Raw genomic sequence first — 25,251 nt, forward strand, 5'->3', positions numbered from 1 at the left:
ACGCCAAGGGGCAGAGCAAAAGACCTCCTCCCCCAGCACAGCCAAGTGCAGACCATCTCAGACACCTGCACTCAGGCCCGTGGTCCTAATCATCCTCTATGCAGACCTGCTGGGTAAAGCCACGAGGAACCTGAGAACAGGCTCCCACAGGACATACAGAACATCCCACAGCAAGAAGGCCAGCCTTCCTTTGTTCCGCTTCTCTTTTTATCTCTTCTCCCTGTAGTTTTGCATGGGCATTCAATGCCTTTGTCATGATAGGGCCTACAGACCTGGAACTGATTTCCACTGTCTCTAGGCACTCCCTAAGGAGCACTATTACTTGAATGTTGTAGACAAGCAAATGCATATAGTACAGTGGCACATGAGAACATTCAAAAAAGGGTTTCCTAGAAGAGACAAATACTGGAAGATGAGTAGGAGTAGCAGCCAGGTTAGGACTAACTGAATGAGTGGTGTGCAATGTGAAGAAACCAGACAGATTGGCAATCTAGGGGTTTGTTGTCAAGGGCCATGGTATATGTATAAGGGTGCTAGAAATCGACAGTACTATGGTAAAAGACAAGCAAAAGCTTGAAGAAACTGTCTCAACATTTTTCTTTTTAAAAGTTGTTCTTTTGTGTGTGTGTGTGTGTGTGTCTGTGTGTGTGTGTGTGTATGTGTGTGTGTCTGAGAGAGAGAAAGAGGGAGGAGAGAGAAGAGAGCGAGCCTAGTTTTCATAGTACTGGAAGATGCTATACATACTACTGGAGGAGAAAGATAGTCATCAACCTTACCCAGCTATGAACCCTATGAGCTACAGTAATGACTGGCCTGTCAAGACTTGTCCATTGATACAATAGTGATGCAAATGTGATGGGATTAACCAGCCACTTTGTGATTGAATCCAGTGTCTACTCCACAAGGTAGAACCCATACCTGGTACTGCTAATGGGCCAGAAACCTGTGACTAAATAGGTTATAGGCTGTAGGGGAAAAACTAATACTATATTCTACTAAATGAACATAGTAGTAGCAAAACAACTCCTTATGATTTATTGCTAGACCTATAGATTAGTGCATCCTCCAACCCTCACCAGAGAAACATCTTTCTCTTATAGTAGATGCCAGTTAACACAGGGACACACAACTGGCCAATGTGTAGAAAATAAAACACTGTCATGTGCTCAGTCTAAATGGGATGTCTGTACCCTTACCCCAAGGCTCAAGAATCTTTACAGAAAAAGGAGAAGATTTTAAGAACCAGAGGTGGTAGATAACTATAAGGAAACTGTGTTTTCCAGACATAACAGGACAACTGCACCTATGAACTCTGTGATTGTGATGACATTTAGAAAACCTGCACAAGCCTAAGGCATACTAAATACCAGAATGGAATCTGAGATGTGGGCATTGCACATCCTATTCCTAGCTGAGGAGATCTTGGCATTTGATAGCTGCTGAGTGAGGAAGAGTCTCTCTTCTTTTAGGGTGTGACCACTCCTAGGTTAACCCATGCTCCAGGGCAGGACTCACACCCAAGAGTATTTGAGCAACACATATTAGTTGTGATAACTTTAAAAAATAAGTTAGGGAGGTAGGGAGATGGGGGTGGATGTGGAAGGAGTTGGGAGAGGGGAATTAAGATGCTCAAAATATATTGTATGAAATTCTCAAAGTATTAATAAAATTATTTTCATTACTTAGACTGCAGTACCTTCTATGATTCTTTAAATGTGAGGGTTATTCAGACTTTCAAAAAACCATTTTCTGAAATGAAGAGACATTGTTTCTTAAGTGTAATCTAAAAGGTACAAATGAGGACATTGTATGTCCTAAAATAGTAGAATGGTAGCTTTAAAAAAGGTCATCAGTTCAGAAGAATATCAGGAATTAATATTGGAAAAAAATGGTCCTGTAAATTTCTGTTAAAATGAAGTAAAACTCAAGCATAGAGACACATACCTATCATCTAAGTACTGGAGAGACTGAAGAAGGAGGATTGCCAAGAACTGAGACCATCCTGCTCTGCATAGAGAATTCCAGGCAAGCCAAGAATGAGACTATGTTTGTCTAAAAACAAACAAACCCACCAAAGCAGAAATAAAAATGTCAGAAAAGAACCACTTAGTAAGTGGCCCCCTAGAATCTTGAGGTTAGATATTCAGAGAAATAATTCTGTTTACTTTTTCAAAGGAGTTGATCTTCTTAAACATCTATGTGTTGCTGTGGGATGGTCATGTCATTTGAAGGCACTTAGAAGTGTACAGAGCTCCTCAGTATATCCCCTGGGATACTGTTTTTTCTTTGTTCTTCTGGCACTAAGGATTCACACCTAGGTTCTTATGCATGTTAGGCAATCAGTCTCAACACTGCACAATACCCAGGTCCTCAAATACTACAGACATGATTTCCATGGAACTGTCTTCCATTTGAGATGACCTTGAGTCTTCATCAGTCTGCTCTGAATATCCAGTTCTGAGGTGACACTACAGGTCTGTATGAGGAAGAGGTCTCATGTGATAGAGGAACCCTAGTCAGTCAGAGGAGACATTTATACATCTCAATAAAATTTGAAACACTCAGTGTAAAATTAAGATACATGTAGTAAAATACCATAATGAAACCCATTACTTTATATGCTAACTTAAAACGTGTTTTTTTAAAAAACTTATCTGCATGGTTTAAGCAAATCTTTATATAACTGCCATTTTAAAATAATGGCTAAGCAAAAAGCCAGAATCTGTTGTTATTTTGGAGTTTTCCCCCCAAGACACAACAATGCTAAATGTAGCTAAATGAAAATGACAAGTTATATTCTTTATGTCCAAGCTGTTTTTCCCCTTGTGCAAAATCAGAGATTTTCATCTCAACTTTGTCCTTTAACATTTTTCAAATGTTACATTGTGCTGTTTTTAATGTGGAAAAACATGCACATGCTCTATTTGTTAGTCTCCACAACTTGACTAGTAGGTATTGGAAGTGATGGAATGCCCAAATTGATATTGTTATACAGGATAAAACAAAGGAAAAACCTGTGCACTTGCTGAAGCCTGGGCCAGGCCTGGCTGCTGTGGGATGGTCTGTATGTCAAATTACTCTGATTGGTCAATAAATAAAACACTGATTGACCAGTGGCTAGACAGGAAGTATAGGCAGGACTAACAGAGAGGAGAAAAGAAAGAACAGGAAGGCAGAAGGAGTCAATGCCAGCCACCACCATGACAAGCAGCATGTGAAGACGCCAGTAAGCCACAAACCATGTGGCAAGGTATAGATTTATGGAAATGTCTTAATTTAAGCTATAAGAACAGTTAGCAAGAAGCCTGCCACAGCCATACAGTTTGTAAGCAATATAAGTCTCTGTGCTTACTTGGTTGGGTCTGAGTGGCTGTGGGACTGGCGGGTGACAGAGATTTGTCCTGACTGTGGGCAAGGCAGGAAAACTCTAGCTACACCTGGCTTTTCTAATATCCTGGCCCAGTCTTGACATTGTTCTCTTACATAAAATGTAATTGAGAGAAACTAGCTGAAGGGTACATGGAGTCCCCCTTTACATTCTCTGTAAATATGTAATTCTGTGATTCTAACTTGAAATAAGAGCCATTGCTCAAATAACTTGACTACATACAAATTATTAAGCATTCTTCCATAGGCTACCTGCCCTTCTAGGACCAGGGCAGGAGGGAAGTTAGCTCTTACAGACCTTAGAGATTCTGGTTCCCTAGAAGTAAGGTGGGACATGTGTATCTTGAAACGTAACCTGCCAAACATACCCCAGTTCTAAGAAAGAAATCTGGTTGGGGAAGGACCACACCCCAGAAGGAAGCTACAAAGAGCACACTGACCAACAACACGTCACCAATTCTTGGCAAAACATGTCACTCTTCTGAGTTTACTAGGTTAGGACTGAATTCTTTTCGAGTTTTCTATAGGCAAAGAAATTGAATCAGTGCTTAAATAATCAAGAGAGTAGATAGCATCCTCACCTACTAAGCAAATGGCACTGCATGCTTGGTGCTTGGAATAGAAAGTGCTCTAGACTTGGTTATGTTCTCTCAATGAGACTTCACTTCTCAGATAGAGTCAAAACCAGACCCACCCAAGGTTATATTTGGGAATGACAATTCACTAATGAAATACTAAGGACCTCAAAACTCTAAAGTTATTGTCTAGAAGAGAAAATAAAATGCTAGCTGAAAATCTCAAGTCAGGTAACCCATTAACTTCATGTTAAAACGTTTTTCAAAGAGGGACTTGGGTTAGGTTGGTAATAAGTTACCATTTGTGGGGGACTTTGTACTTTCTAATGATATACTGGTGTATGGATTCCATTAACTTAGATTTCCCACTTAATATTTGTTTTATTTTCTGTAATTATTTGACTTCATGTTATGCAACAGTGAGTTTACATTGTAAAATTCTTGCTTCTTTCCCGTATCTAAATCTTTAAGAAAAAAATGAAACATCTAGAAAAATCCCAGTATGTTCTACTTTGAAAGTTATAAGCATCTATTGTTCTAGAATGGTTGCTTTACTTGAGCCAAATGGTTTATGGAATGCTTTTTAAAACATACTTCCCTAGAATTCAAAGCTAATTTGTTGGAATTTTGAATATAGTGCTTTCCACCCCAGGCTCTGATACAGCATCACACATGTTGCTATATTATTTCCTGAAGAGAAATTTTAGCAATTATGTGATTCAAACATTTTTTCCCAAAATATTTGAGCTGTTAGTCTGGCCCTTAGCTTCAAGAGTAAATGAGGAGCTCTTCCTGTCACCAGTTCTTTGCTGCCTTCTACAGAGAAGGGGGAGAATTCACACTGAAACATGGTGTTACCTACAAATATGTTAACCACTTTGATAGCTATTGTGCGACACATGCACTAGCTGCAGGTTGGATACTTCTGTGACCCAGTTTACAATGTGAAGTGTCATTGTAGAAGGAATTTCTTGAGAAAGGCCATCTGATAGATAGCTGATAGAGACCTTGTCTTGTTTTTGTACTAATCACAAAAAAATGGCATTGCCTGTATGTTGATTTCTCTTTAGTCTAAGGTATTGAGGATAATACAGAGATGGTGGCAATTTGAACCAAATAGCTTTAGTCTTCTAATAATTTTCATATAACATACATCAAGGAATGACCAAGGCAACAAGTAAGTGTTAATATCAAAGATTAAGAAATAGTAATGTACCTAGAAAGTGCTACCGACCTATTAAGAACATTCCTACATTTTATTTCTCTAGAAAAACTTTATCTAAGCCATTGGTTCAGGAATAGCATTTATTTTGAAAGTGTTTCCATGTTCACTTATGCTTCATGAGAGAGATGCAAAGAAGTAAGTAAATTGAGGCTACTAAAGTCATGCAGAGGTGAGGAACTTATTTCAAGAAGAGAAAAAAACTGTTTTCTTCAAAAGTCTATAGCCACACATCCTTAATTCTCAAATTATCTACCATCTACAACTCTGCCCAGAGCATAGCATTCAGGGATAGTGAGTATTTACCCATACCAGGTACTGACAAGGATGGTATCAGGTGTTCAGAGTGATGATATGTCATCAATAAACTGCTTAGTTGTGTGCCAGACTTTGTGCTAATGATTAGAGAAGTCCACTATGCATATTAGTGCTGTTTTCACCAAAGTCCGAGGTGAAACATCTGTTAACAGACTTCATTTCTTCTCTCCACTAGCATCAAAAAATTAAGCATTAAATCAGTGTCAGGCTGGGGCCTTGGTCAGTTTCTTAAGTGGTCCATGCCATGGCTAAAATGTGAGATGCATGCTATATACTATGGAATATAGCACTTAGGTCTGACACCGTTATACTTGAGAGCCACCAAGAGTGTCACGTGCTTAGGAAAATTCAAGAAGATATTGAGTTCCAGAATGTTGGTGATTAGTTTTTGCCCTAAAAGAAAACTTGCTGCAAAGACTTTTCCAGAAATTCCATGTAATGCAGGGGAAGGGACATTGACATTCAGAGGAGTTTACAGAAGAAAATGGATAGAGAGATAGATACTTATTGGACAAGCACCCAGTCACAGCATCTCTAGGATTTACAGGTGCTTCATGGATTCACTGTGCTACTCAGACAAAAAATATGTGTTCTAGACTAAGCTCTGTTTTAGTAACTATGTATACAGGATCCAGAAGTGGCCAGGTGGCAGACAGCCATGTGGGCCATTAGAAGGACTCCAACTTTTCCATGAGCCAAATGGGAAGCTGTAAGATGAAGTGCTAAATTGTCTTATTAATAAAAAACCCAGAGCCAGATACTGGGGTTAAAACCTGAGAGATCAGAGGAATAGGACAAGCCACTGTCAACCTCACCTCACCAACTCTGCAGCTTCCAAAGAGACTTACTTCCTATATAGCCACGCCTATATGCCTTTCTGTTCTACCAACTCATTTTCTCTCCTCCCAGCTACATCACTTCCTCTTCCATCCCAGCTCTGTCACTTCCTGTCTGTCTATATAGACCTCCAGACCTTTATGGTTAACTAGTGCTGGGATTAAAGTTGTGTACCACCACGACTGGCTCTGTTCTAAGTGTTGTCCTGAACTCACAGAGATCCACATGCCTGGCTGTTTAAGTGTGGCTTTAAACTCAGCCTCCCAAATGATTGGATTAAAGGTGTGAGTGCCACTATTTTCTGGCCTCTATGTCTATCTAGTGGCTGTTCTGTTCTCTGACCCCAGATAAGTTTATCAGGGTGCACAATATATTGGGGGACACAATATCACCACAGGAAGCCATGGGATGATTTTGGCAGGGGAATAACTTGGTCTAACTTAATGTTATAGAATTGTTGCTCTGATCTTAGAGACATACAGTTGAAAATGGTAATAATTCAGAGTTACTGTGATAAGTCAAGTGAGAGATCAGAGAGGTAGGCAGGTGATGACAAGACTGGTAGTACAGTACTTGGCTCAATAACCTAGGAAGATGGGGTTCTCATTGGCTAAACTGAAGAGACTGGGAAGAACTGGACTGTTGAGGTAGAGCCAGGGGTTTGGTTTGTGGTATTAGCCTTAGAGTCACCCCTACTCCTACTCCATACCTTTGAGGTGCCTGGAGGTTGTGGAGTTGACACATAGATAGCCACTTCCAGAACAAGGCTGGAATGTTCACTGGGGGACAGATGGTATGTGAAGCTGGGAAATTCATCAATAGTGCCTTGAGAGGTCAGAGTCCTGTCACTTCAGAGGCCAGAACATTGATTCAGAATTCATAGAGAGCAGTTAATTAAATGTTTCCTAATGTTCTGTCTCCCTTTAAATAGATAAACATGTCATGATACTCTCAAGAGACAGGTGCACTGTTTAATAATTATTCCTGAATTTTTTCTTTTATTTGTAGTGGCTTTTAACTGATCAGTTGATAATAGTATTTAATATTCATAGATGCTTTTTAGTATGGAAACGTGGTGTGTGTGTGTGTGTGTGTGTGTGTGTGTGTGTGTGTGTGTGTGTGTAAAACATCATTAAAAAACAGGTGGCATTTGTAGCCATAGAACATTGAGGTTTCAAAAGTAATTATTCCTGAAAAATGTAAGTTAGTGTAAGGCTGATCTGAATTTTCTAGTTGTTTCTTTGTTGTAAGTCTCAAGTTTGGTTGAAATTTCATGGTTAGCAAATCTGTGAAATTTATTTTATGAAAAACAAACTATTAATAAACTATTGCTTCACACTGAACTTGAAATTCTTTTGTTTCTGGCCCTTTCTAGCCATTATTTGCATTTTTAAATGAAGAGAAGTTTAATGTGGATGGATGGACTGTTTATAATCCAGTTGAAGAATACAGAAGGCAGGTAAGTCAATATATTATGTTGTCTGCTGTGTGTTGATTTGCAGACATGCATAGGGACATTCTGTTGTTGATCATCTCAGAATAAATAACAGCCTTACCTAATATGTGTCCACAACTGAGGTATCATCTACATTTTATATAATATTGTTCATTATTTTCCTTTTGTAACTAGCAAGCTCATTCTGTAGCCATATTCAAGTTCTTAGATGAGGAACATCCATTTTGTGGTGTTTATGAAATAAATCAAATACTTAGGGTCTAGAAAAGTCAAACCTCTGTACATTACTTTGTGTGTGTGTGTGTGTATGTGTGTGTGTGTGTGATCTTAAATATTGCTGATCTTTTTATTTAATTTATATATGTTCTGAATTACAGATTCAAATGAGTTAGAATTCTTTAGTTAGAATGTATTCTTATAATTAATGTATAGTATCCACAAACAGCTTAATTATGCTCTTATATAAATGTCATCTATGTGTAATATTCATTTGTTATAAGAGCATGAGGTTTGGGGTAGGAAAATGACTCAATAAGTAAAGTGTTTGCAGCTTGAGGACCTGAGCTTGCATTCACAGAACCCATGTAAAAAGTCAAATGTGGCAGCCTAGACCTGTAATCCCAGCACTGGAGGAGATACAGGAAGATCCCAGAGGCTCTCTGGCCAGCCAGTCTAGCCAATCATGGAGCTCCAAGTTCAATGAGATCCTTGTTTCTAATGATAAGGTATAGAACAATACAGGAAGAGAGCTGACATCAGCATTTGGCTTTCATATGTGTACTTACAAATATCAACACTTGTGTATGCATGTGCATCATGTGCTCGAACATGTCACACACACCCTACACATAGGAAAATATAAGAACTTTTATGAAGAATGTCACAAACAAGCATATTATGTAACAAAGCTACAGTTTGACCTCTAATATAACCAATTCTGTGGTACCTAATATAATTTGGAAATGTTATGAAATGAGCTTTCAAGAATCAAATTAGAGCCAGTTGATTTGTATGAACACAAAGTACTATTCCAGAACCCTAAGCTTGTGAAGAACTTCCTAGCTACCACTTCATCACTGTGACCCTGCTTGATTTCCATTTTCAGTTTTGATCAGTGGTTTGCATACTCATAAGCAGATTTTATACCTGGGGTAGATGAAGGGAGGTTTTGCTCTAGAACACAATTAAGAGGGTTCCTGTGAATCAACTTTAGACTACTGATTTCTCAAAGGGTGTATACCTTTCATTTTAATGTCCTCTGTTCTATACTGACAACTGAGATGGAAGAAAGACCATTAGAATTTTGTTTACAATTTAGGAACAAACCTCTCTCACTTTGTGTATGAAAGTATTTTACCTTATTTATCATTAGTTGACAAAAGTAAGACTTTTCTTTAGTTTGAACTTCTAGCTTGAAACAAAACATTTCCTGTTTTTTTTTTTAAAGAATTGCATGCATAGATGAACTTCTGAACGTATTTTGTTATAGACTGCCATTATATTCAATCTTTTTTTTCTTGTAACTTTCTGATGGGACTTAAAACTTTCTAATTGGACTCAGCATCAGACTCAACATCTGTTTGGTCGTGGTACATAGGGCCAGACCTAAAGAACAGGTACAATGTCTGTCCCCAAAGCAAACACCCACCTAGCTCACGTTCATGTGTGTATTTGTGCATTTGTGAGTATGGGGAGAGAATATTCCACCACCTCTGGTTATTGTCCATAGTGGATGTGGGGGTGGCTTCTGTGTCTCCCTATCATACTAGCAGTCTGCTTAAAATGACTTCACTCCACACAAGTTACAGAATGATCCTGGGTATCTAGTCTCTTGATTTAAACAACTTGTTGGAGGTGGCGAAATGAGCCTCCCCAGAGGGGTTTCCTTTCCCTCCCCCCAGTGCTTTTTCTCATGGGCTTACCCTCTTTTCACTTTGGGAGCACACTGCATCACTCTCTCTCTTATTTGGAGCAGGGAGAGGAAGTTGCTACCCTTAAGGAGACAAAGATTAACACTGCCCATGGCACTTTGATTTGGAATGGAGGGGGAGGGGTGCATGGCTAGGAAATGAATTTAGGTTTATCTGTATTGCACAAAGAGTATAGAATATGTCTACATGAAATAAAGGAAGATCTCAAATTCCATAGAACCTACAGTTACAAGAGATAGTTTAGTTCTGGAAACCACCAGTGTTTTGTCCATGTGCTCATGTTGTCTATATCATTGATTTGACATCCTTATTGTAAATAAGTAGGCTGCCAATCACTCTGTGGTTAAAGAGAGATGGGCACATAATGTTAGAAGGAAGAAAGAACCCAGATATTGCAGAGATGAAGTCATTTCATGCCGACTTACATTTCATTTTGTCCTGCAGGGCCTACCCAATCACCACTGGAGGATAACTTTTATTAATAAATGCTATGAACTCTGTGACACATACCCTGCTCTTTTGGTGGTTCCTTATCAGACCTCAGATGATGACCTCAGGAGAGTTGCAACTTTTAGATCCCGAAATCGGATTCCTGTGAGTACCATGTCACATTTCTCCCAGAGAATGCCTTTTCTTTCATAAGAACTGCAGTCATATAATTCAGAGGAGCATTCTTTTTCTAGAGTTTCATTCTGATGAGTAATTACCAAAGGGCCTACTGCAAGTGTAGCACTGTGTGAAATGGGAAAAGAATGAACACCTGCCTTCTAGGAGCTCTGAATCCAGGCTGCAGAAGGAAGGCAGGGAAGGAGTTCTAAATGAGAGTACCAGTGAGAGTGGCACAACTCAACTCAATGATGTAGGAAAGAAAGGACAGGCTATTGGTTATTGTCTTCATTATGGCATGATACCTGACAAGATGCAGGCAATTGCTAAATGTTAGTGAAACTGTGCTGCAAAGAAGGGACTCGACTATTAGAACGTGTTGTGTTAGTGCAGGCTTTTATGCTGACCCTAGGATGTGCTTATCTGCATCCTGTTTGCAGGGTGCCTCAATCCCCTTAATGAACTGGAGTCAAGTACAGATTATTCCAGACATTATGCTACCATGTTACTGAGCCTAGCTCACAAAGTTCTTTTGCAGTCCTTAAATATTTATGGACATGTCATACTTTCTACTAGGTACATAAATTTTTTTGCCTAAAAATTTAGAGATTGTTTTTTCTTCCCCTGTTAATTTTCAAGAGCTGTCATAATAAGTACATTGGGTTTTGTATGAAATTAGTAGATTTTAAAAAAATGGTTGAAGAAATTAAGATTTAATGTCACCTTGTCTTTGACTTCTATGTGTAGACATTCTTGTCCTTAAAAGGATATTTTTTGGGAAAACTTCATATATTGTCAGCTAAATTCACTTGCTTCTCTGATTAGTGTCTGTTCATATCCTCCTGATAAAATTGTACTTGAAAGTATGTTCTTTAGTAGAATGTGAAGCTAGAGTTAGAAGATAGGTCTTATCTTGCACTTGGACATGCTTTTCTGTATTAGAGCAGCAGACTGTACTACTATGACACAAGACACTTGTCTTTTCATATGTGCCTTGCCTATACCAGAAAGGGAGAACTGCACTAGTGTGGTATGTATGGGTTTGGTCCACTATCTACTCAGTCTTCATTGAACATCTGCTTTGTACAATACTGTGTGTGTGTTGTGTGTGTGTGTGTGTGTATGTATGTATGTATGTATGTATGTTTTGTGGCATATGGGACAGGAGAAGAAATGAGACAGTTGTGACTAAGCCATTGACCTCAGTTTACTACCATGTTCCTATAGTTCCTGTTGCTCTTCATGAGTGTAGGGGAAAAATTAGCATGTTATTGTTTTTCTGTTTGTGAGGTTACCAACTTGTTTTTTTTAAAAAAATTTTAAGGCTAAGCTGTCATATTTATTTTTATAATGATCTATTATGTATTATAAGCCTGATCATATACTGTTCCTAACATACCTTCTGATTGTGTTACTGTTGACAATAGGTCTCAGAACATATGTCCAGAAAATGGATATGCCAGTTATGGAAAAACATAAGTATTATGTAGTCCTTTAAAAATAAACATAAAAATACAAAAATAGTTTGTGAGAAATATCTCATTTAAATACAAATCAGGTACACATTATAATAAAATACCACTGGTTAGAGAACTCATGCACTTGCATTATGTTTTTGTTAACAGATGCATATTCCTTTTCTCAAACAAATAGGATTGTCTTAATTTTATGGAAGCTGTTAATGGATAAGTGATATGTACTCATTTGAGATATTTAGAAAACACTGATAAGCAAAACCAGCCTGCCACCTATTGAGAACCAGCACTGAATTATCCTTTAATTTGGATCTCAGACTACTTTTCTTCCCTAGCAATATATCTTAACCTTAACTTTTCATGACCAGTTCATATATTAGTATCTAGATGTGCAATACTAGCATATCCATCACCTCCAATAGTTATCATTACTTTATACTGGGAGCACTGGAGCCATTTTGAAGTATCAGTTAAATACTGCTGGCCACTACAGTTATCCAACTTGGCTAAGGAAAATAAAAACTTAGCTTCTCCCACATTTTCAGAAGTACCTGCTGTTGTATTTTTAAAATGGTGGGAAGGAGTCACATCATACAACAGGCCCACATGGGAGGTTTATTGAGGGGAGGGAAGAGAAGAACGGTTCACAGATGGGTCCTTGGGGATGAAAGTGAAGGAAGAGAAAGAGACTGGAGGTGGGCAAGGCCCCCCTTTAATAAGGAAACATAGCAAATGCATACAAGGGGTGCTCTTAGTGGCTGCAGCTGAGGATATATCCTGTCAGACCCTAAGAGCAGCCAGTACAGATGCCTAAATGCTAACACCAGCAGTATATAGCTCAGTACTTTTTGGGATGTTATCAACTACTGTTTATGTGCACAGCTTTTCATGTGCTTTGAGCTGAGAAGCCCAGCATCACATGGGCCAGGCTTGCCAGTCAGTTGAAGACTGACACTGAGGGTGGGCCACATATGCCCTTTTAGGCCTTGGGGATCTAGACTTCAAAGTGGATAGTGGTAGCTCTCTTGGCCACCCAAATCTTTCTTTGCTTCCCTAGTATTTTCTTCCTCTTATGTTGTATTCTAGAATTGTGACTGTTGGGAAAGAACTGGTAGATATAAGTTACCACCATGGGCAGTGCAATGATTGTTTTTGCCCATCTCTTATTGTTCAAGTTGTTTTCATATAATAACATGTTCAGTTCAAGCTACCAAATTCTAGTAACAGCAAACACGTTCTACATTCTTTCAATAATTCAGTTTTGTTGTTATAAGCATCAATTTATAGTGTCAATCTTAAAAGAAAGGCTGGTAAACCTGACTGTTCTGATTGTATCTGAGCAGTTGTGTTAAATGTGTGTGTTCTGGTGCTACACACAGTAAAAATTACTAGTAAGCAAGTAATTTTTTTTCAGCACTGATTCACTTTGTCATGATTGTCTGTTTTAATGATTTCTGGAGACTTGCTAGATTAAACTTTCTGAACTAACCGTAGGTACTGTCATGGATTCATCCAGAAAACAAGATGGTAATTATGCGATGCAGTCAGCCTCTTGTCGGTATGAGTGGTAAAAGAAACAAAGATGACGAGAAATATCTGGATGTGATCAGGGAAACTAACAGACAAATTTCTAAGCTCACGATTTATGATGCACGACCCAGTGTAAATGCAGTGGCCAACAAGGTGAGTGTAGTCAATGGAAACCTAACTTAGCATGAACTGCAGTGTTTTCCATGAATGGTTTTTCCATAGTATATCAATATGTGAATTTATTTTGAATTTTTATGTAATTATTTTTTAAGCCAGGCTCTCACTGGGAGCATACCTGTAATTCTAGCATGGGGAAGGTGGAGGCAGGAGGAACATGAGTTCAAGATCATCCTCAGCCACATGATGAGTTTTAGGCAAACTTGACTTACATTAGACCCTATCTCCAAAGAAGTGAATGAGTGAACAATAACAAAAGAAATACTAAGAACATTAAGCCTAGTCATATACAGTGGTAACAGCCATAATCCAAGCACCATGGAGACATAGGCAGGAGAATCCAAGGTAGTTTAAGCCTATAATCTTAGTACTTGAGAGGCTGAGGCTGGAGGATTGCCATGATTTCGAAGCCAGCCAAGACTAAACGGTAAGACTCTGTCTAAAACAAGCAAACAGCTAAACAAAAACACAAAATAAACAAGCTAATACAAGCCAAAGCAAGACTTCATTAAATGGCATGTCTAGAACTATAATGAAAGAGGGCTTTGTCTAGACCCTTTCGCAAAAGATAGTCTTTGGATCCCTTGTGGCTCTGATTACTCTCATTGTGTGAACTGGTGGGTTATCTTCAGGAATTGTAGGAAGCTGCTAGTATTAAAATCTGAAATTTATACTTTTACCTGAAGATTTCCTCATGTATACCATCTATACCCATAAATTGTCATTTATATAAGATAGTTGAAGAAATGAGTAGGTCCCTGTATGAATTTTTTAATCACAAACAGAAATTGAATTTTTCTTTTTTTAAAAAGCAAATATCAATTGGCTTTTTGCCTTTTGAAACAGAATATGTGAAATATACTTCAAGTGGAATAGGGTCATCACTGCAAACATCAGTGACTGTATGGTGTTGCCCCCAGAAGCGGCTGTAAAAAGCTTATTTGCCCTTTATAAGTAACCTAAGATTGACAGTCCTACCTTGCTTTTAGGGTTTGGGGGAAAGGAGTTTTTTGCCTTGCAATGGCTTATTTGTGTTTTTGTTTGGTTCGTTGGTTGGTGGTATTGGTTGGTCTTTGGTCTTTTGAGGAGCCTTGCCACCCAGCAACCAAACAAATCACACATGGAGGCTTATTCTTAGTTATGAATGCCAGGCCTTAGCTTGTCTTAGTTTCTAGCTAGCTTTCCTTATCTTAAATTGTCCCTACTACCTTTTACCTCTGCACTTTTCCCATTCACTTATTTTTGTAAATCTTACTCTTACTCTGTGGCTTACTGTGTAGCTGGGTGGCTGGTCCCTGGAGCCCACCTTCTTCTCTAGATCCTTCTTTCTTCACTCCTACATCTCTATTCTCTTCTCCTCCCAGATTTCTCCTTCTATATATTTTCTCTCTGCCTGCCAGTCCCACCTATCCTTTCTCCTGCCTCGCTATTGGCCATTCAGGTCTTTATTAGACCAGTCAGGTGTTTTAGACAGTCACAATAACACAACTTCACAGAATTAAACAAATGCAACATAAACAAAAGTAACACACTTTAAAATAATATTCTACTACAGTTTGGTTTAGACAGTGTCTCACTGTTTAGTCTAGGCTGGCTTGGAATTTATGGCAGTCCTCCAGCCTCAGCCTCTCAAGTATTGAGATTAAACTACCTTGCCTGAGTTCTGGTTTTATGTTTTTGATTCTCCTATCTTTACCTGTGTTGTAAGCCTGCCCCAAGTTGCTCACTCCCAAATTCTGTCTTTCAGATTTATTATTCTTAGCTGTAGACTTAAATTTCATCTTTAATGCTTTGCTCATCCCAAGGTCATTTATCTGACATCTTCAATTATTCAGAACCCATCATAAGAAAGTAAAGCAAGTCCTTGAGCAGCCCAGATAGATCCAGCAATTTCCAAAATGGAATGCATGTGAAGCCTGTCTGCCCTAGGGTGTGTTAGACTGTGAATGTGTGTGGGCTCTGCTCTTCACCCTTTGTATGTGGCTCAGTTGTCCTACATGTTTAATCCTGGGCTGCCTGCCCTGGCCTTATGTTTGCTTTAGATGAAATATTTGTTAACACAGTTGGAGTTTATGTAGAAATAATTTCAAACTTCTGTGTAAAATAGTCATGAAGTTGAATTGGTAAGTCAATTAGGAATTATAAGTAAAGGATTTAGGAAATTAAATCTAAATATCTTCTTGAATTATCCTTCATATATAACTCAGGGTGAACACATGTATAAAATACAATAATTCCATGTACTTATTTAGTGTGAAATAGATATGATGTAACATTAAAATAAAGTATTTAGAAAGAATATTTTAAAATATTAAAGTATATAAAATGAATGCCTGAATTATAATTAATTAAACTCTAAAGCTCATTATAGCAACAGAATTCTTGAATGCCTTTTTAATGTTGGGAAAAATAAGCCTTTGTTTCTAGTCCTTTTAGGAATGAAAAGAGGGAAAATATTAAGGGAAAAAAACCCAGAACACCTAAGCCTTAAAACACTCTGGGTCATTCTTAAAACCTCTCCTCTAGGCTCTGTCTCTCCATTACTTGTCTATATCCATAGCAACAGGCCCTTGGCTCTTTATAACATTCTAGGTAATTTAGGTTGTTCACTTTTGTTGAAGAAAGAAAAACCAAAGGGAAGACTTCAAAGGTAACCAGAGATGGAGAATTTGAACTTTGGGGAACTCAGTCTGTGCTTGACTAATTGATTTTTACCCTTGCTGACTTCTGTTCTCTTGACCCCTAATAATTTTTCCTCTCTTGCGCATATTTAGATGTAATCAGCAATATCACATCATTTTCATTTAAACAAAACCCAGGGTTGGTAAGATCTAGCACCACACTGCTTCTATTTTGGGGCAGAGCACTGTGCTGAATTAAAGTAGGGCTGTGTTAATGTCTGGTTTTGCCAGAAACTTTGGCAATGACTAAAACATGTATTTTTCCTTTTGCTTTTATTTTTACATGTCATGCTCAGTTACTTATGAAAGGAACTCTAGTGTCAAGCATCTCTGAAAATCCCCATAATTATGTAATAGCCACACATGCAGAGGAGCAGCCCCTCTGTCTATGGGAGGATGGATATGTCATTGCATTATATATATGCTTGCAGAGCTAGCTAAAATAACCGAACTCTTACTTGTCAGGTCTGTGCCTGCAGTTTACATAAGAGACTACCAGGCAGATGCCAGTAGTTCTGGCCTTCTTCCACAAGTGTAGACAGCCAGGAAGAGGGGAAGGCGATACATTTGTATGCTGATTTATTAGCAAAAATCTCTTTTTAAATGGCAAGTAGGGGATGGAGAGATGGCTTAGTGGTTAGGAGCACTTACTGCTTTTCCAGAGAAACTAAGTTAGAGTCCCAGCAGCCACAACAGCCTGCAACTCCAGTTCCAGGAGATCTGACACTCATATTAAAAACAAAACAATGACTAAAAATAGAAAATATGTGTGGTGGCTCACATCTATTATCTCAGCACTTGGAATGCTGAAGCAGGAGGATTGCCATGAGTTTTAGACCAGCCTATGCTAGATAGTCAGTTCTAGGTAGACTTGTGGTACATACAAAGTGAGATGCTGTCTTAAAAAAAATCAGTCAGGTAGTGGTGGCACATGCCTTTAATCTCAGCACTCGGGAAGCAGAGACGGGCAGATCTCTGAGTTCAAGGCCAGCCTGATCTGTAGAGTGAGTTCCAAAATAGCTAAGGCTATACAGAGAAACCCTGTCTCAAAAAACCAGAAACAACAACAACAACAACAAAACAAAGGGATCATTTCCCATTAACTTACTGGTGATGCTCTGTAAATGAAGCTTGAAAAAAGTATTCATGCCTAAATGTTTTCTCCTCTAGAGTGTTTGGAGACTGAGGCCTTTGGCCTGACACAGATTTTCAGGTGTGAAGTTCGGGTGATATCCTTACTTTTACTGCAAGAAATCTCTATAAGTAACCCTAGGGCATCAGGGCCCCCCAGCTTGCTTTGCTGTTCCAACTCTGGCCATGCAGGCTTATCTTCCTAACACTGATATGAAGAAAAAGAGGGCTATTGTGTGGATGACACATTTGCATGACACTTTCCTCTTCAGTCCCATGTGGGCACCTCCCTGTGCTCCTCCTACAGGCAGTCTAAAGTTAGTACCTCTTAAAAATCTCAGAACTGTTTCACTTTTTCTTAAAGGGCCCAAATTTACCTATCTTGTGACATTTCAAAAACCTTTAAGCAAAGTACAGCCATGTTCCTAAACAAATTCATAATGTTTCTTTTTATCATTGTAGAAATGGATACTTTTCACAGTGTTGTGGTGGTTAACTAAAGTCCACCTTAACAACTGAATATTATTAAGTACTTCATAGTAGACCAATTGCCTAGCATGTATAAGGCCTTGCGTTCAATATGTAGCACCACAAAGACAACAGCAACAAAACTTTGTGCTTCATACAGTAGGTGGTGGCAATCTTGTCCCTCTTAGAATCTTGTGGAAACACTGCATGCAGCTCTGTCCTTGCTGTTTGTATAGTGGAAAAATGGTTGTGGATACAGTAGAAAAGGTTTATATGCTGAAATCAAAGCAGACTTAAATTCTATTTAATACTTGCATGACTTTGGAATGGGTAAGCCTCTTAGTTTCTACTTTCCAATGTGCAAATTGTGGATACTAACATCTGTCTTGTAGCATTCCTGTAAGAGGTAAAATGACAAAGCACAGCATCATAGAGACTCATCAGAAGGTGACTGCTGTTAGCCATTGTAAAGGATTCTGGCTCTTTTTATCCTGTTATACCTAATGAGTAAACCGTGTGTTACAGGATGGGACACTGGTGCTTTAAGGTTAGTGTTTGGCACCAGATCATGTGGTAAGGAGAGGCTGAAGCTGAGCTGTTGACCTTTGTCTAGCTACAAAAGCTGTTTTCACCTAACACATTATAGCCTGTGAGAATGCTTACCATGTTGGAGTTGCCTGCTGCTGCATCAATGTGACTACCCCTTCCCCAAACAGTACAATAATAGCCACAAAATTGATGGAGGAGGAGGACTTTTCAGAACCTGTTCTTACTTTTCCAGATCTAGAAGAGCCAGTAATTACAGAACATTTTGAAGGGAATACTGTCTGATGAATTCAGTTGTCCCCACCCCACCCCACACCCCAGGAAATTGCCAGCATTTTTCTCTAGCTCAAAGTATGACTCAGGTTGTTGAGGCTTTGTGTTGCATAGGAAGTCAGAAATCACATTAACTATTTAAATTAGAAGGGCTTGGGTTGAAATTTTTAAATAGCCTATGAGGTATTTTGGCTAAGGTACTGATAAAATAGAAAACCTAACTGATTGTAAACTTGTTGTTTCTTAGGCAACAGGAGGAGGATATGAAAGTGATGATGCATATCATAACGCCGAACTTTGTTTCTTAGACATTCATAATATTCATGTTATGCGTGAATCTTTAAAAAAAGTGAAAGACATTGTTTATCCCAACATTGAAGAATCTCATTGGTTGTCCAGTTTGGAGGCTACTCATTGGTTAGAACATATCAAGGCAAGTATACTCTAAAAATATTTGCAGGTATAAAAGAATACTTATTTTGAAGAAGATGAAATTGTTCCTTTAATATTTAAAATTACATATAGAAAAAGAAACTATAGTAGAAGATTCTACATTTGGCAGCTTGATGTTTCTTTATAATTTGCTAAATTGCTAAATTGAAGATTTCACAACATCATATGTCTTATGTTTAGAGACTGTAGAGCTTTCTCTTCTAGTCTTGTCAGTAGTAAATAGTCTCATGTAGGTTTGTTTGGGAATAGCCAATTTATTATCCAACTGTTATTGGGTATATCACTCATAGATCTAGACAGAGGTGCCTTTTTGTTGTTGCTTTTATTTTAACAATTTATTAATGACTTATTTTATTGGGTTTATTTTGAGGCAAGCGGTTCAAGACAGGGTTTCTCTGTATAGCTTTGGCTGTCCTGGAACTCACTCTGTAGGCCAGGCTGGCCTTGAACTCACAGAAATCTACCTGCATTTGCCTCCTGAGTGCTGGGGTTAAGGTGTGTGCCACCACCACCTGGCTAATGACTAATTTTAAAGAATAGGTTTTGCATTTTGATTACATTCAATTGTTTGTCCTGATAGAAGCATAAAACTCTCTTTCAAAGTACAAGTATTAGGAACTATGTTAGTAGACTAGCACTTTTGGAAACTGTATAGTTTTATAAACAAACCAACTGAAAGCATATTTTAAGCAGGTAAATTATTAAGATATATTGTTCTCTGGCAAAATTATGCTTTCCAACTTGACAGGAATTGTATTTTTTATTTTTCCTGTCTAATTTTTATTTCTCTTAATTTATCATCAGAAAATGAATTACAAAACAATTAATTGTGGCCTCTAACTATAGTGGAGTATCCTGAATGGGACTCTAAAAAAGAAAAGGGGCATTAGGTTAGGAACTAAGGAAATGTGTGGTTGGAGAGATGGTTCAGCAATTAAGAGCACAGCTGCCCTTCCAGAGAGTCACCCATATGGTGGCTCACAACTCTTCTGGCCTCTGCATGCACAGGTAAACACACAATACAAAGATATACATGCAAACAAAATACCCACACATAAAGTAAATAAATATTTTTAAAAACCCTAAGGAAATATGAATAAAGCATGAACTTTTAAAGCAATAAACTTAAAGATAAATTTTTTAGTAAGTAGTGATATGTCAATATAGGTTTCTTAGTTGTGGCAAATATCCCTTGCAATGAAGTTAAGAAGGGAAACTTGGTTAGATATCTGGGAACCAGCTGCAGTACCATCACAGCTTTCCTGTATTGCTAAACTTTAAAATACATTTTTAAATAGCACAGTTTTAATGCAAATCATCATGGTAGAACTTGTGAAGGAGAAAAGGGCCCTTAAGAATGTAGCTAGATGGTCAAAGAACTTAGGTGTAAAAGGAAACATCATATTCTAAGATACTGTGTTTCAACAAAGTCAACTGAAAAAAATAGGCTTGACCTACTCCTTCAAGAAAGCAGAGGGATGGGGAATCCATTTTAAATGTGACAGCTGAGGTGAGCACTCAGAAACTGTTGTAGGTGAATTCAGGTTGACAAGAATGGCATGTTTTAATTTATTTGCAATAAATAATGAAGTTTATAAAACTAAGAAACATTTTAAGTGAGATTGGTCTAGCAAGGGATCTGGGAGAAGCCAGGCAGCCAAGGCCTTGACTATCAAATGCTGGCAAGAGATCTCAGGGTTTAAGTAACAGTTTGGTAATGTAGGGAACTGTTCTTGGGGTTGATTATGCAATTGATACAAGAGAAAAGAATGTGAAGTTAGAAAAAGAAGATTCAGAATAGTAGTGTCAATACAAGGTTGCAGAGGCTACTAAAAGATAAGATACAAGTTGCTTCTTATGCAGAGCCTGTGGTGTGTTGTGACTATCTTGATGTAAGAGCTTTGGAAATGAAGACTGCCACAAGGAGGGTGCACCCACTTGCTTGAGAAAACTATATTTCCATTTTCAGTTGAAGGGCAGTTCTGACTAGACTTAACAGAAACACTATGCTTTGGAGGTAGTGGTAGTCCATCCTCTGGTGTGATGTGTCAAGCAAGTTCTCATGTAAAGTAGAACTCAAGATAGAGACTTGGAACTGACATGTGAGCTTGTGAGTCAGTGGTTGAGCACTAAACTTCGGCTGAGCCCTTTATCGAGTATCCTGAGAGATGCTTCAGATGAGAAGAAGATCAGAAGACTTGGAATGGAGCCCTAGTCAGGTTTGAAATCAACACAGAAGAAAATCGGGATTCAGTGAAATCATCCCTAAAGAGAGACATCAAGACCTCCAAAGATGTTGGAATGTCTAGAAAGAACCCAAGAGGGTAGACATCTATGGGTAGTTGGCAATATCATAAATTATACCTTTGTAGAGCTAGATAAGGGCTGGGGAGATATATAAGTGCCTAGAGTACTTGACACTCAAGTGTGAGGACTGGAATTTTGATCCTCAGGACCACATAAATGCCAAGTTGGTGTGGCAACCTACCTGCCTGTAACTCTAGTTCTCTGAAAGGTGAAAAAGGAACTTTTCAGAACAGGCTGGCTAGCCAGACTAGCCATATTGATAAACTCTGGGATAGATTGAAAGTCCCTGCCTCAATGAATAAATAAAGAGGAATTGAGGAAGATCCCTAATGTCAACCTTGGCCTATACATACACCTGAACACACACACACACACACACACACACACACACACACACACACACACACACTCACGGCACACAGCACACATGCACGTATGCCAGCCAAAAAAAGCTAGATAAAAGAGAAAGAAATGGAGAGTTAGTGATTATAAGAAAGGCTTTCAAGTCTTGGGATGCTTCAACCTGTTTTCAGACAGAGAACTTGGATGTTTTATTAAGGAAAGAAACACAGTTTGGAAGTTTAGTATATGGTAATTTTTATATTAGTGGAAAACCATTGGAAATAATCTGACCATAGAAGAAGAGTTCTATCTATATAATGAAATGCTGTGTAGTCATGAAGTAAATCATGTATTATGGTTGCTAATAATATGAAGAAGTGCTCAAAAGTCCAATTAAAGAATCCAGCACAATTTAGAAAGATGTTTCCCAACTTTTGCTTTCTTTGTTCTTTCAGCAAAGTTGAAATATTTTCTTTTTTCTTTTTTAGACAAATAGAGGAAGGCAGGAGGGAGGAGAGGGGGAGGAAGGTCGAGAGGGAGAGAAAATAAAGGTATGCATGCAGACATGTATTAGAGACCTTAGGGAGGTGGAGAAAAGCCCCTATCTTACAGCAGAAAGAAGAAAGAAAAACTGGTTGAAAATACAACTGGTTCATTGTCTCGGGTACCTGGGGAAATCATGAGGCAAGGCTGTGTGAAAAAGATGATGTATAGAAGTTAGGACTTAAGGAATGTAGAAAATGTAGAAGATCCCCACCAGACTTCATAATTTTGTCCCTAGTGAGGGAGATTCAAAACTAATGAAAGAAATTGTGACTGTTCTTTTTCTAGTTGTGAGAACACTGAGGAACCCACATATTCACAAGTAACAGGATCCACCTCAGTTTCTCACACATCAGTTAAATCCTAGCAGCTTAGGGCAGTAGAGCAGGTAGTGTTGAACTTGGATCTTGCAGACTAGGTGAGACACTTGGGCTGTATTTCTAAGTGCTGAGGGAAATCTATGCTTGTTTCATCTCAGCGTCTTGTGGCTGCTTAATGAATTTTTTGGTACTATCACTTGTCTTCATTAGCAAGAGCCACTGGCTAGAACCTGCTGCTTTCTCTGTCACAAGAATGCCGAATTATTTGTTTACAGCAATTTAGTTTTGAAAACCAGATTTTGTTTTATTAGATAATTATAGTTGCCCCAAGTCAGAATGACTGTGGAGATTAATAATTAGAAAACATCTAGAATTTTCTAAAATAATTGCCTTTTTATTCTAAATGAGAGACACATCTTGATACTGTACTATGTCATTCTGTATGCTGTGAATATGTGTTGCTTTGATTGGTTGACAAATAAAATGCTAATTGGCCAGTAGCCAGGCAGGAAGCATAGGTGTGGCAAGCAGACAAGGAGAATTCTGGGAAGAGGAAGAAGGGCTGAGTCAGGAGTCACCAGCCAGACACACAAGAAGCAAGATGTCAAGGCAGAACTGAGAAAAGGTAACAAGCCAGATGACTAAACATAGATAAGAATTATGGGTTAATTTAAGTGTAAGAGCTAGTTAATAATAAGCCTGAGCTAAGGGCCAAGCAGTTATAATTAATATAAGCATCTGAGTGATTATTTTATAAGTGGGCCATGGGACTGGAGAAACCTTCCTACTACATCTTGAGGGAGAGCTGCCCTTTACAGTGTGCTGGAACCCCAACTTCATTAAGTTGGGCTCTAGTAATCTAGAATGTTAGCACTGTTTCTCAATAGCACTTTCAGCACAAGTGCCTCAGGTTAAAACTGCAAAAACAATTGCAGGAGTCATTTCAGGAGCACTGAGTTCTGCACAGGTGCTTTTGATGATCTGCCATCCTTTGGTCCCCTAACTTTTTTCTTGCTCACTTGTCTCTCATGACTTCATGTGAAAATAATAAGCTTTCATATATTCTATTTGTCAGATGGTTCACATAATCTAGCTTTTCCCTAAATACATATCAGTGAATTTTTTTCAGTTTCTTTGAATTAGTGTTAGAATTTGAGGTGCTCCATGGAATAAACCTTAGAAAATCATCTCAAGGGCCAACAAGATGGCTCAGCAGATAAATATGTGCCATTCAAGCCTGGTGATCAGAGTTCAGTCCCCAGAACACATACATAGGTTGAAGAAGATAACAGACTCTACATAAAATTGTCCTTTGACCTCCACACATGCACTATGGCATGCTTACCTACATATACATGAATGAAGTCATACACAAATATGCACACAATAATATGTTTTTAAAATCAACTCAAAGTAACTGTTAAGCACTTTGGAAGTTACAACCCTCAAACAATACTGGAAGGAATGTGAGGTGGTATAACTATTTTCCTTAAAATTTGTTTCTTTAAATAAGCACACAATTTTACCATGAGCATATATGTGCCATATGGCCCTGTCGTTGCACTTATAGATGTTTACCTAAGAAAGAAATGGTATGTCCTATCAAAAACTAAGAATGCAAAAGTCCACAGTAGCCTTGTTTCTAGTATACAAATGCTAAAAACTACCAAATTTCTATCATCTGAAGAATGGATAAATAACTATTCATACAATGGGATATCACTTGTTCATGCAAAGGACTGAAACACTGAAAAAAAAAATCTCAGAGCATTTGAATGTGATCTCTACAAAGAGAGCTTCCCAGGATACTGATGTTCCTGATGTTCTGGTTTGTGATGTGCATTGACATTTGAAAGCAGGACTTAGGCTAGAGTGAAGATGGATGGCACTTTGACATTAGAGTGCTATCAGTGTTTCTGGCTTCTCCCTGCTGCTGACTTGCATGTTTTTCTCTGCCAGCTTGTTCTGACAGGAGCCATTCAAGTTGCAGACAAAGTTTCTTCAGGGAAGAGCTCAGTGCTTGTGCACTGCAGTGACGGATGGGACAGGACTGCTCAGCTGACATCCCTGGCCATGCTGATGCTGGACAGTTTCTACAGGAGTATTGAAGGCTTTGAAATATTGGTACAAAAAGAGTGGATAAGTTTTGGACATAAATTTGCATCTGTAAGTAAACACTAAAGCTGTCCTTTAAAATCAGCTGGGATTTTAAGAAACTGGTTTCTGTAGTTTATTCAATTTTGACATGAAAGTCTGAGGAGTTGCAAAGAAAAGTGGCACTTGCTTTAATCCCAGCACTGAGGAGGCTGGTAGATCTCAAAGTTTTCTAGGCCAGCCTGATCTGCATGGCAAGTTCTAGAATAGCCAGGGTTACATGGGCATTGTCTCAAACAAAGAAAAAAATCTGAAGAATGTAAACGAAGATCGCTTTACAATTTGAAAAGTCTGTAAGAACTTGGGATAATGGAAGTCTTTTTAGGGTTCACACGTCTTTACTATTTCTAGTTAGATTCAAAAGTAATGTAATAAAGTCTGAAAAGAAATGTATAAATTGAGACTTGGGAGGCTGAGACAGGAAGGTTGGTGTGATTTCCAGCCAAACCTACCCAGTGACTTCCAACCAAGGCTTACCAGTGATTTCCATGCCTAGACTACTCAGTCAGTTCCAGCCAA

The 25,251-nt window shown here is 38.4% G+C and overlaps 1 protein-coding gene across 6 annotated transcripts in view; it reads left to right on the top strand.

Annotated features, from left to right (window-relative positions):
* The window catches only part of Mtm1 (myotubularin 1), a 138,404-nt gene that overhangs the window by 87,436 nt on the left and 25,717 nt on the right, over positions 1–25,251 (top strand). For 4 of the 6 annotated variants that reach the window (XM_028856586.2, XM_037199281.1, XM_028856589.2 and 1 more), the window contains 5 exons: positions 7,715–7,798; positions 10,171–10,320; positions 13,302–13,490; positions 18,861–19,046; positions 24,538–24,744. In XM_028856586.2, coding sequence (XP_028712419.1) covers positions 7,715–7,798; positions 10,171–10,320; positions 13,302–13,490; positions 18,861–19,046; positions 24,538–24,744 — 816 coding nt within the window. Of the gene's footprint in view, positions 1–7,714; positions 7,799–9,356; positions 9,412–10,170; positions 10,321–13,301; positions 13,491–18,860; positions 19,047–24,537; positions 24,745–25,251 lie in introns of all 6 variants that reach the window. The other 2 variants (XM_028856592.2, XM_028856590.2) reach the window with 2 other exon arrangements.

The sequence above is a fragment of the Peromyscus leucopus genome, chromosome X, assembly GCF_004664715.2.
Source record: "Peromyscus leucopus breed LL Stock chromosome X, UCI_PerLeu_2.1, whole genome shotgun sequence".
Taxonomy (NCBI): Eukaryota; Metazoa; Chordata; class Mammalia; order Rodentia; family Cricetidae; genus Peromyscus; species Peromyscus leucopus.